The sequence below is a fragment of the Lissotriton helveticus genome, chromosome 3_1 (assembly GCF_964261635.1).
Source record: "Lissotriton helveticus chromosome 3_1, aLisHel1.1, whole genome shotgun sequence".
Classification (NCBI taxonomy): Eukaryota; Metazoa; Chordata; class Amphibia; order Caudata; family Salamandridae; genus Lissotriton; species Lissotriton helveticus.
This window is the reverse complement of record NC_136061.1, coordinates 701,324,690-701,341,150: the sequence shown is the minus strand read 5'-3', so window position 1 is coordinate 701,341,150 and position 16,461 is coordinate 701,324,690. Positions and strand designations below refer to the sequence as shown.

The following is a 16,461-nucleotide window of genomic DNA, read 5'->3' as shown; positions in this document are numbered from 1 at the left end:
GTTTGTGAATGACGCAGAGACCCTACTTAAACAGTAAGCAGAACTGGGAGAAACCCCTAAAGGTGTAATGCTTGTCAAAGGACAGTAACATGAAATTAGATGATTAATGGCAATCTTAAACTGAATTCAAAGAAGAATGCAATCTTGGTCTGAAAACAAGTACTCGTATCTGGAATGGATCCTTGTAGCTTGACTTCATAGAAGCTTGAAATTCTCAATGATTCCCAATCAAGTATAGTACCTAAAATTAGAAAATGTAATTGAGGAAGCTATTAGCAACTCACAATATTTGGAGAAATGTTGCTGCCAACCCACTATGTAATGCAAGTTAATGTCACTGTTTCCTCCACCGGCAGTGCAAGAGCAGTTGTTATCCAGGCCATCCAAATGAAGTGCCCTCTCATTTGTACAGAGTCCAAAATACATTAGACCACACTACAGCAAAAATTCAAGAGGCTGTATCACTTCTTTCCAACTCTTCACATTTTACTTTGGGCAAGGCATTTGGGTTGTCACCCCTTCGGAGTATCTCAGGCCAGTAAGGCAGTTCATTCATTGTCTCAGGGAGAAAGAGAAAAACTGTGAGCCTTCCTTTCTTTCAGGGGAGTTTTCTTATTACAGATGAGCCATTAGTGGAAGGTTGGAAGCCCCAAAACGTATCCTCTAAGATTCCAGAGCATGATCGCTTTAAAACGTGAGTGTTATTGTTAACTAGTTTGACTGATAGCAGAGTCAAGAAAATATAAAATGAATTTGAAAAAGAGATGTGACCAAATACAATGGTTTGAACAGCCTCAAGTAAAATCCAAATCAGGCCGCTCGCCTTATCCATCGGCTTCCCAAGTTCCACCACATTACTCCTTTACTCAAATCCCTCCATTGGCTTCCCATTCTGCAGCGATCCCTCTTCAAGATTGGATGTATAGTCTTCATGGCCCGCGCCCGTACGGCGCCTATTTTCATCAATTCCATGATCACACATTACCTCCCCTGCCGCCATCTCCGTTCCTCTAGCCAGGCACTTCTTAGTGTTCCCCGTTTCCGCAAGACCAGAGCAGGTGGGACTAGGTTCTCCACTCTGGCCCCCCACTTCTGGAACAGCCTCCCGCTCACCATCAGGTCCATTACTGACTATCTGCACTTCCGCAAGGCGCTCAAAACTCATCTGTTTGCTCAAGCCTTCTCTACCCAGTAATCCCCTGGCGCTCTTTCCATCTGCCACCGTCATTCACCCAGCGCCAGGAAGCCGCGTGGTCACAGTGCGCTTAATAAATATTTTCAACTTCAACTTCAAGTACATTTTACATTGTAGCACATTTAACAATGTAATGGACCCTTCAGGTCTAAGTAAAAACCGAGACCAGCCAGGCCTACTTAGAAACTGAAATGCCCAAGAGCCGAGTAAAGACACCACCTGAGCAGGCAGAGAGGTGACCACATCCAGTAAAGAGCAGAGAACTTGTTTTCATTTCTGTCAGCCAGTAGCAGATAGACCAAGTCTGAATCTCGTGTTGAGCTAAATCAAAATTACACCCATTCATTCCTAAACTCTGCACAAAGGAATGGGAGATAGAACGTTTAGGGCATATTAGACTTAAAAATGACTGTGATGGTACAGTAGGGCAACACTATTCATGAAGCAATTAATTCAACATATAGAGCCTTTGTGACATAGAATGATTGGCCACCTTCTTAATGCTTGTAATTGTTTCCAAACAAAGGAAACAAAAGGAAATTGAAAAAGATTAGAGCGAAAACAGGCACGATGTTGTTGTATTCACTTTCACATTATGTTCAAGACATTTAATTGGAATACATCTATATATTTTGCCAACATTTTGACTTTGTGATTTATTGCTTAGAGTGTGCTGATGATCTTGTGTTACGAATTGTGGGTAAAAAACATAACTGAACAACCTGTGATGTTAACTGACATGTTGAAAGGTCAATGAGCCCCTGTAAAATAACTATGATGCCCAGATTCAAAACAGAAAGTGCAAAAACACAAAGCTACTTTTCTATAAAATGTACAGCAGACCGTTAAAAATACAAGGATAGGACCATGTTCTGGAATAAAGCACAATACCATCCACACTTAAAAGACATATTGCAAATATGTACTAAATAAAGTTAGCATAACGAAGCAGATTAGTAAAATACTGGTACAAAACTATGGGGTCCTTAAATCTGAAAGACTATTTGGGTGATTTCTGTAGCAGTTGCTAATCAGCAGTCATGTCGACTCCCTAAATGCCTCAGAAGCATAGACACTGTCCTGGAGCAAAACACTGCTTACACTCCTCATAGCAAGGAAAGGAGCATATGCAAGTAACTGAGTAAACGTGTTACCATCAGCGGGCCATCTTGTAGTAACACAAGCACTCGTTTCTCAGTGATACTGAACACCGTGAGACCCTGCCAGCTTGGGATCTATGCAACTTTAATTTCACTGATTCAAGTGGCTGTTGGACTTACACCAGGACAGACGAGAACGCATCAGAGCCAGACTGGGACAAAATGAAATAGGCCCGGGAAACCAAAATAACAGATTCTCCAATTAGCAGACCAGATAGCTAGAAAAGTGGCCCACATTTGTAAATTAGTCCTGTTTTGAGCTTCTAGACACATGCTGAATGGGTATTTTGCAAGATATGGGAGACTGCGTGCATTTGAGGTTGCTAAAGACAATGTTTGTCGGCACATTTGGGAAATCACCAGTAAAAGCCGACCCTCCAGGCCATAAAACAAGATCCCTAACTGTTTTTTTTTTTTATAGAAGAAGCCAACAAAGAATAACAATATCAGCTGTTCATACCTGTGGTCGTGCAAGGCAAATGCAACGGGACATTACATCTACATGAAGGAACTGATAGGCAAAGCAGAAATAAAAACAGTGTTGCACCCAATCCAAACCTTGAATATACAGTGAAGGTATTAGTCTTCCACCACCCCAACCCATTTGTCCCACAGTCTATGGAATTTCTCTGGGCAGCCTCTTGCCTCAAACAGCGGTCGCTCCTGGGCAGCGCACCAGTTCACCCCGCTACGCCAAAGCGTCATGTTGGGGGCAGCTGAGCTCAGCAAGTTGGCTGCAATGTCTCTTATGGCCACCATCAGTGCCTAATTGAGAAAGTTTTTTTCAGCTCTGGAACCATCCAACTCCTCAGTGATACCTAGCAGAACATTCATTGGGTTAAGAGGAACCTCCCAGCCTAAATCCTCAGCTAATTCCCGGTTACTGACTCCCAGTAGCATGTAATAGCGGAGCAACCACATACCATGTGATAAAAGTCGGCTCGCATATGGCTGCAGTGTGGGTATGATGCATCAGGTCGGAGCCCAGCGCGATGGAGACGCAGCGGCGTAAGAAAGGCAGTGCTAAGGTAGTATACTTGAACCAGGAAAAGCCTTGCTGAGGCTGCGACTGTTTAGCGAGCCATCAATGCGTCCCTCCAATCTGCGTCATCCAAAGACCCAAGCCAACCCTCCCATCTGTCCCTGAGATGTGATAGTGTGTTAGGGGTGTTATTGATAAGGGAACAATAGATACGGACGATTCCTCCCTTCCCTAGATTACCGGTCATGGTCTGGGCTTCTGTTGGATATATTCGGGTGGGGAGGTGCCATATGAAATGTGAGTGGAGGGCATGACGTATTTGCAAGTATCTGTAGAACTGGGAAGCATGAAGGGAGTAACGAGTTTGCAATTCTTGGAAGGTGCGTACATGGCTCCCACCCCGGACCTCACCCAATAGAGAGATACCAATGAGGTCCCACGTTCTAAAGCCCGAGAGGTTGGCGACCTCCCGGAGCCATGTGCTGCACCACAATGGGGTATGCTGGGTCAGTTTGTCCGACCAGTGGGTGTGACGTAAAGAAGCTCGCCAGGAAAAAAGCACCCCAGGGTAGAGTTTGGGGGATGGTGCTCCCATACAGCATCCCTTGGATGTTAGACAGGCCCACGATATGCAGTTCCAAGCGGTATGCCGAGTCAGACCAGCCACCGTTAAACCAGTCATGTACAGTGCAGAGTCGAGTCGCTAGATAATAAAGGTAGAGATTTGTCATCCCCAGACCGCTGTCAAATGGCGGGATCCGGCACTGGGCGAGGAACAGTCAAGGCCTTCGGTCCTCCCACAGGAACTTGGTGGCCATGCTGTCCAGCTCTCGGAACCACAACCGTGAGAAGAAGAGGTGGGTATTATGAAGCATGTAAAGGAATCTGGGCAAGACCATCGTGTTGAATAGAGCTATTCTGCTCATAAGGTTCAGGGGCAAAGTTTGCCACTTGAGGAGGTCAGCCCGGGCCTTTTTCACCAATGGGGTGACGTTGAGTGACCAAGCGAGGTCAGGGAGGAGGGCCACCCAAATTCCCAGATACTTGAAGGACTGCCGCCGAAGAGGTATTGACGACTGCCAGTCAAAGCACCATCTCGACAGGTGAAGGGGAACTAGAACGGACATAGAAGAGTTCAGCCGAAAACCGGAGGTTTGTTCGAGGAGACTCGGAGCTTGGAGGCATTGGGGCCAGACTGCTAGGAACAGCAGAACATTGTCAGCATAAAGATCGATCTTATCTTCCTCTAAGCCAGGTCATCTTCATCCCGTGGGGAGCCGATCAGACCATATAAGACAGGCAAAGGGCTCCATCGCCAACGCGAATAGGAGGGGTGAGAGGGGGCATCCTTGCATCATGCCTTATTTGATAGGAAAGGGATTCGACAGGGCTCCATTGACCAGCACCTGGGCCCTGGGTTTGCAATAAAGTGTATTAACCAGGCCACAGAAAGGGGCTCCAAAACCCATTTCTATCAATACCTCCTCTAAGTAGCGCCAGTCCACCGAGTCAAATGCTTTCTCGAAATCTACGAGAAGGAGGGATAGGTATGGAGTTAGCTGTTGCCGGTCGCTAAGGCAAGGTGGGGGCGACTGAGGCAGTGCCGGGTACCCCGGGAGGGCATAAACCCGCACTGGTCAGGGTGGACCAATTTGGCCAGATACGGCTGTATGCGATTGGCTAGGACCGAGACGAATATTTCGAGCTCCGATTTATTGAGGGAGATAGGACGATAATCGGGCAGTGCCTTGAGGGGGGCTTAGACTTCAGGATCACCACAATAGTGGCCATATCAGTCTCAGGACGGAATGAGCCCTGATCAGACGCCTCCTGATACACCTCTAAGGGGTGCGGGATCAGCGTGTCTCGATAGGACACGTAGAACTCCTGTGGGAGTCCATCCGGCCCTGCTGTCTTACCCGCAGCCATACGTGATATGGCATCGTTGATCTCCTCCGGGGTGACCGGGAGGTCCAGCGCCTCCGCTCCAGACTAACTAAGTCGCGAGAGGGAAAATCGTTCGCACTGGAGGAGTTCCGGGAGCGAGAGAGTAGGAGAATGCGCAGCGTAGAGTGTTGCGTAACAAGTGGCAATGCATTGGGCATGGCAGTGGGAGCTCGCTATGTCACTCCGTCTCAGCCGATCACCTCAGGGATGATACAGTTGGCCATAGGTTAAGTAGCCAGGCGATGGCAGGGTTTTCAGTTTTTGTCTCACCACCCATATACTCACGCCACAGAGGACCTCCATGACAGTTTGGCTGCCTCCAAGGAGGACTACTTGATCTCGTCCCTCAGAAACGCTAGTCTCCTGTCCTGGGCCTCTGATCTCTCCCCTGGAGGCTGAGAATCAATTGGAGCAGGCTGAGCATCAATTAGAGCAGCCTGGGCCACTAGGAGTGTAAGGTGGGAGTCCTGCTTCGCACGTTTAAGTTTGAGTTTGCCCTTGGCAAAGCCTCAGATAGTGGCCTTACCAGCTTCCCATAGGGTGCCAGGAGAGGAAACCGATCCGTGATTAGTGGTAAAGTATTGGCGGTGCTCGTCCCCCACTTGGTCCCTGAAATCCTCGTCTTGAAGGAACTAGGCGTTCAGCTGCCAGATCGGGCACAAGGACGCTGGGAGACTGCCCATCCGTAGCCACTGGGGAGTGGTCCGATAAACCTCTGGGGAAGATGGTGACGTCTTAAATCGTTCTAATGTCCAGGGCCGGCAGGAAAACATAGTCTAGTCGTGCGTGCGTGCGTGCGTGCGTGTGATGGGAAGCTGACGTGTGGATGTAGAGGAGAGTTGTCGGATGCCAGAGCCTCCAAGCATCCCCGAGCCCCAGGGTGGTAGCCCAGTTTGACAGGAGGGTAGATTGAGTGATTCTGGAGGTGGAAGGCGCTGCAGCAGTGTCCAGGTCAGGGTGCATTACTGCGTTGAAGTCTCCCCCAACAATGGTCATCCCCAAGGGCACGGCAGCGACCAATGTAGCAAGACATTGAAGCGTGGAGGTCAATAGGGAGGGGGAAGAGTATACAGAGAGTAAGTTCAGAGGCCGGTCCCCAAGGCTCCCCTCCAAGAGGAGAAAACAGCCCTTTGGGTCATGGGTTGCCTTGCTCACAATGAATGGAAGACCACAGCGCACCAGGACAGCGCCCTCGCGATCTTCGATTAAAGCTGGAGTGCCATACTCTACCATAGCCATAACGTGCCAGGAAAGGGCAATGATTGCCCACCAGGTGGGTTTCTTGGAGCAACAGGATATCTATAGTGTGACGCTGAGCATAACGCACGACCGCTGTGCGCATGACCTTATCCAGCAAGCTGTTAACATGCCAAGACATTATGTGGAGCAACGCTTTCTCAGCACGGTTGTCAGACATAGGGAAAACAGGCATATGGCAGGACACCTAGCGCGAATGGCCAGTTTGGTCAGAGTAACGCAGGTGCGCGAAGTAGTGGGTGCAATTCTACAAGGTGAGGCCTTGCGCGCTTGTCGTGTAGCTGGAAGTATATGCTGGTACAGTAAACAAACTAAAACAAACCGGGACAACCACAACCCAATTCACTCCCCCCTCCCTATACTTCAAGAACGGAAGCATCTGTCGCCCTAACAGTGAAAAACTAGAAGACCAATCTAAAACGTTTGGGAATGGGGAATCGTGGAGGACCCCTCCTCTCAGTAGAATGTTCGTGACAATGTCCATCAGGAGATAAAGTTAATAGTTAGCAGTAGTGCGGCACCCACGCGGTGGTTTAAGTGCATCTGGAAGGCAAAGAGAAGTTCAAGCAGGACCTGTGAGGAGCGTCGGGCTGCAATAAAGATCTGTTCAGGTAGATCCAGCAGTGACGGCGAGGTGAGACACCCCAGGGGTCTGAGTGGCCCGAGGAACCAGAGCGTCACAGCGCAAGGAGACCTCCGGAGAGCGTTTCGGACGTCGGCTGATGATCAGGGCCCAATGTTGAGTCGGAACGGACTCGTCTCTGGCCCAGCCGCCTGCGGGAGCGGTTACGCTGTGGCCGAGGGGCCAGGATACCTCCGGCACCGGCTACAGGAGACAGATTGCATGCAGTGGTTTTAAGGGGCGTTCTTCTGTCACCCATGTCCAGGCTTCTTCAGGGGAATTGAAGAAAAGAGGTCTGTTTTGAAACACAACCCTTCGGCGGCCCGTGAAGAGAAGCCTATATTGTCTGTTAAGAGCGTGCAACTTCTGCTTGACATCCCCAAATGAGCAGCGTTGGCCCTGTACCTTACGAGTAAAGTCCAGGAAGATCATAATTGTCTGGTTTGCATACTTGAGATGTTGCTTGCGGGCTTCGGTCAGCACAGAGTCTCTATCTTTAAAATTAAGGAACTGCAGTATTATCGTCAGTGGTGCGCACCTGGCGGTGGCCTGGGCGCGAGTGAACAGTGTGCTCGCTCAATCACAAACCACGGGGAGAGGGAACCCTCGGGCATCCAAGAGCGCTGCCAGCGTTGCACGAATTCCGCCGCACAGCCCTGCTCCACACCCTCCGGAAATCCCACCAAGCGAAGGTTGTTGCAATGGGACCTGTTTTCAGCGTCCTCAGCCCGCCGGTGCAGTTCTTGGGTGTGGGAACGGAGGAGGATAACCTGGTCCTTAAGTTGTTGGACCTTGTCCTCCACAGTGGAGATACGGGATTCGGTTTTTTAAAACGGGCCGTGGCATTGCGAAGGTCCTGGCGGATGAGGGTCACATCAACCCTGACTTCAGCAATCTTGCCCTCCACTGAAGTTTGTGAGGCATGGATAGCCAGGAGGATAGTGGACAAGTCTGCAGAAGGAGGGACATCCTTGTCTGTGGTTCCCCCAACCGCCCCAGGGTCTGTGGTAGTAAATCGGTCCATCTTTGTCTGGGTGGCGGGGTCTTCGGTGCTCTGTCCCTATTCATGACCTTCGTCCAGCAAGGCAGGAGGTCCAAGCGGGATTCTGGTGCGCAGACAGGAGGGAAAATTGAACGATGAGGATGAGGGGAGAGGGCCCCGTCACTCCGAACCCTGTCGTCCGATCGACAGATTAAATTTCTTTACTTAGGGCCCTCTTGTGTCACCAGAATGGGTTCAGACATGCGGAATCACACAGACGGACCGGACCAGCACCGAAACCAGAAAACAAGGTGCAGTTCTTGGGTGTGGGAACGGAGGCGGATAACCTGGTCCTTAAGTTGTTGGACCTTGTCCTCCACGGTGGAGATACGGGATTCGGTTTTTTAAAACGGGCCGTGGCATTGCGAAGGTCCTGGCGGATGAGGGTCACATCAACCCTGACTTCAGCAATCTTGCCCTCCACTGAAGTTTGTGAGGCATGGATAGCCAGGAGGATAGTGGACAAGTCTGCAGAAGGAGGGACATCCTTGTCTGTGGTTCCCTCAACCGCCCCAGGTTCTGTGGTAGTAAATCGGTCCATCTTTGTCTGGGTGGCGGGGGTCTTCGGTGCTCTGTCCCTATTCATGACCTTCGTCCAGCAAGGCAGGAGGTCCAAGCGGGATTCTGGTGCGCAGACAGGAGGGAAAATTGAACGATGAGGATGAGGGGAGAGGGCCCCGTCACTCCGAACCCTGTCGTCCGATCGACAGATTAAATTTCTTTACTTAGGGCCTTCTTGTGTCACCAGAATGGGTTCAGACATGCGGAATCACACAGACGGACCGGACCAGCACCGAAACCTGAAAACAAGGTCGGTGAGGAAGAGGAGCAGGGCGCAGCTCGCAAGGTGTGTAGGGAGCCGGGTAGCAAGGAGAGGAGCCGGAGAACAAGAGGATCCCTTACAGCCCGTCACCCGGTGTGATGGCCGATATTTCAGGGAGGCTCCATCCGCCGGGTACACAGTGACCCACAAATAGGAGGCAGTCTCTTCACAACGCCTCTGCATGAATCAACGGCTGAGGTGCCCCCAACACACCATCAGCGCACCGGGGAGTGTAGCGGGTCAGAGGTCCGCCCCGGTCAATGTCCACAGCGCGGGGCCAGTGCCGCCAGCCAAAGGAGTGGAGAGCTGGATCCTCAGGATCTAGCAGGGGTGGGGGAGGGGGGAAACCTCCCTGCCGCCCGAATGACGGCCGAACTCTCCCACCACCCAGAAGCAAATAGGCCTGCAAGCTCCTCACCTTGTCCGGCTGTAGTCGGGCCGTGCATTAGTCTTTCTCCAGGCATCGCAGCCACTCCCGGTGTGGAATCGCCTCTCGAGAAGGGGGGGCGTGCCTAGTGTGAGGCCTTCGCTGCAGCAATCCGGGCTCCCATGGGGTAGCACGTGTGGTGGAATTACACGTCCCTGCTGCCGCTGTCCGATTGGCAGCGGCGCTCGTTGTCCAACTAGGCCGCCGATCACAGGCCCAGATCGCAGGGCCGACAATTCTTGGGGGCTCTCAGGGCAACCACTAACTGTTAAAAATAAAACTGGTTGAATCAGCTGGGAGGGTTGAGGAAGCTGTGTGCCCTTTTCTTTCCCCAGGGTAAGAGCAGAAGTAATCAGAGATAAAAAAGGGACACTTGTAACACTTTTAAAACCATTGGTTTTGAGAAAAGTGATTGGAAAACCCTCAAAGAAATCAATGTAATTTGGGAGTGCGGTATATATGTTTCATCCGCCCCACATTGAAGTCATGGCAGTTATCATTGGGTGTTCCAAATCGTGATAGTTGCCGACCTCAACCAGAGGTACCTCCGGTCTCAAAGTGCAGTGTCAGAGATAGAGGATTTATTCCCACAAAATAGTGTAAAAAACAAACTTTACAAAAAAGGAAAAAAATCTTTAAAAAGAGGAAAAACACCCAAATAGGTTTAATAGGGGGTGAGCTCCCTCAGATTAAAATATATTCATACTTAAGGAGATCGAGTTACAAGATCTATTGGTATTGGTAAAGAATCGTCGACATGTTTCAGCTCCTTTGGCCCTAAGGGTCTATGAAGCTTTCGTCAGGACTAACAAACGTATACTGATACTCACACGATTTGTGCGGTATTCCTCAATTGGTCATTCTTTGCCAATCGTGATGCTGGGATCAGCGTTCATTCTTTTTCTGTGTTCTATGAACGCATTTCTTCAACGGGGTTACAGCTACTTAAAGCGCAAAGCCGCATCGAGGCTTCTCCTCAGACTGGTGCTGACTCTGCCCCCGGATGTCAATCAACATCCGGGGGCAGAGTCAGCACCAGCATCACGATTGGCAAAGAATGACCAATTGAGGAATACCGCACAAATCGTGTGAGTATCAGTATACGTGTGTTAGTCCTGACGAAAGCTTCATAGACCCTTAGGGCCAAAGGAGCTGAAACATGTCGACGATTCTTTACCAATACCAATATATCTAGTAACTCGATCTCCTTAAGTATGAATATATTTTAATCTGAGGGAGCTCACCCCCTATTAAACCTATTTGGGTGTTTTTCCTCTTTTTAAAGATTTTTTCCTTTTTTGTAAAGTTTGTTTTTTACACTATTTTGTGGGAATAAATCCTCTATCTCTGACACTGCACTTGGAGACCGGAGGTACCTCTGGTTGAGGTCGGCAACTATCACGATTTGGAACACCCAATGATAACTGCCATGACTTCAATGTGGGGCGGATGAAACATATATACCGCACTCCCAAATTACATTGATTTCTTTGAGGGTTTTCCAATCACTTTTCTCAAAACCAATGGTTTTAAAAGTGTTACAAGTGTCCCTTTTTTATCTCTGATTACTTCTAAAAATAAAACTGGCCCACACTGATCTGTCAGACTAGCCCATACTGCCCGATTGCCCAATAGCCAAAACCGACTCTGGCACGCATCAAGGTAGACGCGGGGCGTCACTGTGATACTGCACAATGAGTGCTGGGCAGTGGAGCTGTAGCCCTTGTGGCACTGCCACTACTAGTAAAATGTTTACAATACCCATAGCGAAATCTAGTTGAGGTTACTTGGGCTGCATTGTTAAATGTTCTATATAGTGCCTAAAAAACAGGTTTTGTAGTTGTCGTGAAAGCAGCTAAAATAGTGATAAGGATGCTAAATGCGTCAACGTTAAGGCAGGTAACAAAAAAGAATAGATAAACCCACTCAAGTGTAAAATCTAAAAAAGGCATTTCCAAGATCATCTCGAGGCCTCATTCCTCCACCATTTTACCACCATTTTTTTATTTCCCCATTAAAGTACGCATAAGGTGTGCCCTTTCCTGTTCCTGCTTAGCTTAAAATACTTTATGAAAAGCCCTACAGCTGCTATTAAACATACGAAGAGCAAAAGTTAGAGAAAAAAAAGGACATTCATGTGAAAAGATCACCTAATTTTACAACCTTTTTCTAAAAATTTGAATTAATAATGAGTCAGTTTACATCCAGTAAGTGCCTTAATGTAACATATAATAGATACGCTGCAACGTGCAGTATACATTTTTCAATGTAATATCACACTATAACACAGGGAAGAGAAGCCCCTCTGTCCAAACTAATGTTAAACACGCTCAAAGCCTTCTCTGTGGCGAGTCTGGGTGAGGACGCAGTTGTCTAATTAACTATTAACTCGCCTCAAAAGAATGACATAATTAAAGACAGTGATGGCCTTTAATTGGGAGGAGGGTATCTAAATTTGTCACCTAATGGGACCCGTTGAATGATTTATGGGGAGTGTTACTTGCAGCAGTAGCGGGGAGAAAGAGGCGCCATAAGTTACCTTATCAAGTGGGTAGCTAAAGAGGGCACGGGGTCACCGAGGGGCCACGGTGGTCACTTCAGGGTGACGACCCAAACACCAAAGCCGTGCCAAGCCAGATTGACCATCGTTTGGAAATGATGTAAGAAATATGCTAATTTATTGGTGGCAATTTACCTTTTTAGTGGGTTACAGCAGTTAAGGCAAGTAGCCTGCTTAAGAGACTTTCACATGAAAGAGATTTCAGTAAAATGGCTTGCCAAGTATGCTCGGCTGTTTCATGCCATTGTGTAGTGAAAAACATAAACGGGAAAAAAAACAAGTGCTTAGGCATTTCAGATTGCTAACAGTTCTGCCATAAAATACAAAGCTCTCCAAGTAAAGACTGTGCGAATATATTAGTCCTCACGTATAATAAGTGTTGTGGGGTTTAATCAAAACAAAAACCTGTGTCATCGCTATATTTTACGGGATGTGGAAAATATTATAGAAATATACAAGACATGAATATATGCAATGGGACAACTGTTAACTAAAAAATGTAAAGAAAGTCTGCCTGCTTCTTCTCACAGATCGCAAACGCAAGAATGTCTCGAGAAAGTTTATTAACATGGAGGGTGGGATTCTAGACGGCATTAAAGAGAAAGAAAAGCATCACAGTAAAAAATAAGATACCGGTAAACCTTAGAAATAATTAATGTAACACTCATATGCTTAAACTATTTCCCTGCTCACGAAAAAAGGTACTCGCAAAAAATCTAGATCCAGATTTTAAAAGTCCCCATTCGCAGATTTCTAGGTGCAGGGGTCACATCTGTAGAAAATCCACAAGTTATGCAGATTTGTATGCAGTGGTGACAATGAGGGGTGGAGAAGTGGGTGTTCCTAGAGGAGTGGACAATGCAAATGATGAGAAGCACCCACAGAGCCATGGCCCTGAGAGTGTTCTTTCACACATTTAGTTCCAAACTAAAAGATTGTAATAGGTGCAGTTTGTATGGGGAAAGCAGAAACAGCCTCCACATTTTAGAGGGATCTGTAGACGAGATTCCCTTCACAGCAACATCGTTTTCCATGGGGAAGAAAATACAAAAAAAGTTTAATTCTCACAGTAACTTAAACGCAAGGCCTGAGACTAGAGATTTTCTGCAATGAAGCAAACCACGCAGGTTGGGTTAAGCAAGTGGTTTTATTAATTTGGCAAAAGTCCGAAATCTCTGCAGGTCGTAGGATGATGGCTGTGTGGATTTGCATCATTTTTGTGAAACAGGCCCAAAAATATATACTATCATAAGCAGCAGCGAAGAGAAGCTCCATCCAATAGGTCCTGATGATGCACCCACACGATTACATAATCATCTGGTCATTTTATTAGTTTTCAATTCTGACCCTTTTTCCAATTTAATAAAGGTAACGTTTGGCAGTCACTATCTTCCCCTCTCCTTTGTGTCTATGACAAATTTCAACTTTGAAATAAAGCACATGGTTCTAAGTTACTTTATGCGGGGTATTCATTCTCTGGATAAAGTCACCAACTAGCTTGTGCCTCTTGTTGTCGAAGGTAAAAAGATAGCATCCACATTGAAAAAGTCACTGGATGATTCTAAGATTTAGCACTGTTGCCCAGTTAATGCTGGCAAAAAAATGTGTTGGGGGAGCATATCATTTAAACTCAGTTAATGCAATATATTACTGAGCTGTGCACCTCCAAAAACACAACTTCATTGTTCAACTATTTACAAAATAAATACCTCTAATCCGGCTAATGGGAGCACCTAGTATTCAAGCTCAACAGACCATTCAGTTTTACAATGTGATTAGTGATTATTTTTAATACCATACCAGTGTAAAGGCATGCTGCGGTAATACACCCACAATCACCAGCCACTTGCAAGTTGAAACAGCTATACCACATACTGTTTCTAGGTGCTTTAATGCTCCTTTTTCTGTCCTGTTTTAAACGAACCAACCCACAGCTTGCGTACAGCATTGTCTCACTTTCATCATGCTGGACACGTCTCTATACTTTCAGAATCAGCAGCAGAAAATGAAAATGAAAGGATGAAGTTAGCAAGATCAGATAAAACAACTACCAATGCCAGGGGAACACCAACACAAAACAAGGATTCAACTCACCCATTTTTTTAGCACTTCCATGTTAACATTGATAATTTTGCCCTTACCTCGATGGTGAATAGCTTTCTCTTCAATTTAAAAGCGAGGTCCGTTACTCCTGAAATATCTTGAGTCAAACTGTTAAGACGTGGAAGCTGGTGCACGCGAAACAAACCTTGTCAGAGGGAAGAAATGCAAATTGAATTAAAATTAAGTAAACACTTGTTATGGGGATACACACAATAGGACCCTGCGGCAGAATTCTGAATATTTGCACACACTCGTCCTCCCCCTTTTTAAAGTGGAGCTTCCACCAGGAGCACTGAAGCAAACGGTGTGATTATGCTCAAGTAATCAGGCAGAATAAGATAAACAGGAATCCTTGTGCGTTGAAAACTAATTGCACTTTCGTACTGAAGTACTCATGTAAAAGAGGATCTTGATACTTGTCAAAACTGCAGCCGGTTTGTGGGCGATTTCCAGTGTATTTACTGTAAGCAAGCTTGGCTATCACCTTGAACGCTTGCCCACGGCACCGCCAAGTGATCCTCATTTTATTAAATGCACCAGTAAGCAGACAGCAAAACAAGCTCATGGGTTACTGGGAACCACTGAAGCTCTAATGAAAAATCGGCCATGTTGCCCTTGGTTAATGGCTTCGACTGATGTGAGACATTTCTGTTTTTAGAACATTTTCACGAGCTAATAAACTAAACCCCTTCCTCGCCGCCACAAATCTATTGCATTTCCGAGCTCTAAAATAATGCCGCTTCTGCTGGTATTATTATAGGAGGCAAAGGTAGGCTTGCCAATGGGGCATCCTGTCGGTAGACATTCACGCTGATTCCTTCTGACAAGGCTGCTGGATGGTTTTTGTGCAGCCCAATATAGTTTCAGAGCAACGGAGAGGTCATTACACATGGATTGAAACCAGGAATTCAGATACAATACTTCCATGTCTCTGGTAGCCACTGACAAATCTAATGGTTCCGGGATAAAAACAGAGGAGAGCACACAAAAAAACACAGAATACAATAGTTTCGAAAAAAAACACTCATACCGCCGAGGCAAGGGATCATCTCCAGAGCAATTTTGCATTTTTGCCATATTGACAAAATAAGACAGTCAGGAAATATAATATAAATATACATTTTTCCTTTCAATGATCATTACCCTATTTTACTTCAAATTAAAAAATAATAGTAAGCGCAACCAATGGTACAATATGCCCTGGAAAGCAGGAGGTACTAACTGCTCTATCCAAAGTACCCCGTTCACCGCTTCCTTATTTATGTTGCCATTGCGTCATATATATGTTCCTCCAATTACCTCTCGTTTTGAAAGAAATAACATGATAGACTATATACAGAATGAATAATTGACAACAAATGTTTGGGCAACAAAGCAATTATTCACTATAAATGACTGTTAATAGAAATGCTCATTTAGTGCTCCACCAAGGCACTGCTTAAAATCAGCACCTTCAGGATTAATTGAAAATATCTAGTCTGGCGCTACAAGATGCACAACATGAATAAGATGTCCTGTTCCTTTTGGCGCCCGGTCTATTATTCTCTTTAATCAGTGTTCAAACAGATCGTGCTAATAGAGTTTTGTGCGAAAATCATTTAGAAAATCAATTTTGGCAATGCTTTTTTCTACTGTTTGCTCTGTGCCTTTGATCTTTAAATGTAAATTGGAGCTGAAAGTAAGTGCATCTTATGTGTAAATGCCATTTGGGAAATGTTGAAAGCACAAACATGAACTGCAGCAGGCATCTGCTTATTTTGCCACCTTCTCTTGCGAACTATCCTATACCGACCCAGAAATATAAAACAAGCATTGGAAATGCAATAGGTCTCGCACCATTAGAGTTAGTGCTTTTAGAATTGTTTATGGTTTTTTTTTGTAAATGTTTAGCATTTTTGTTTCCTGTAGCCAATGCTAAAGAATTACAAATAAAAAAAGCCATAAACATTTCTAAAAGCTCTAACTGAAATGGTCTGAGACCTATTGCACTGGGTGAGGGTGAGTGAGGGTGAGGGGTTGAGGGTGAGTGAGGGTGAGGGGTTGAGGGTGAGTGAGAGTGAGGGTGAGTGAGGGTGAGGGTGAGTGAGGGTGAGGGGTTGAGGTTGAGGGTGAGGTGTTGAGGGTGAGTGAGGGTGAGGGCGAGTGAGGTGTTGAGGGTGAGTGAGGGTGAGTTAGGGTGAGGGGTTGAGGGTGAGTGAGGTTGAGGGGGAGTAGTTGAGGCTGAGTGAGGGTGAGTGAGGGGTTGAGGGTGAAGGTTTGAGGGGTTGAGGGTGAAGGTTTGAGGGTGAGGGTGAAGGTTTGAGGGTGAGGGTGAGGGGTTGAGGGTGAGTGAGGGTGAGTGAG

General features: G+C 46.7%; 1 protein-coding gene across 7 annotated transcripts in view; it reads right to left on the bottom strand.

Annotated features, from left to right (window-relative positions):
- Positions 1–16,461, bottom strand: part of ELP4 (elongator acetyltransferase complex subunit 4) — a 1,619,784-nt gene that overhangs the window by 477,647 nt on the left and 1,125,676 nt on the right. For 6 of the 7 annotated variants that reach the window (XM_078680831.1, XM_078680832.1, XM_078680833.1 and 3 more), the window contains exon 9: positions 14,157–14,263. The exons of the other annotated variant lie outside the window; for it this stretch is intronic. In XM_078680831.1, the coding sequence (XP_078536957.1) occupies positions 14,157–14,263 (107 nt within the window). The remainder of the gene's footprint in view (positions 1–14,156; positions 14,264–16,461) is intronic. 7 annotated transcript variants of the gene reach the window in all.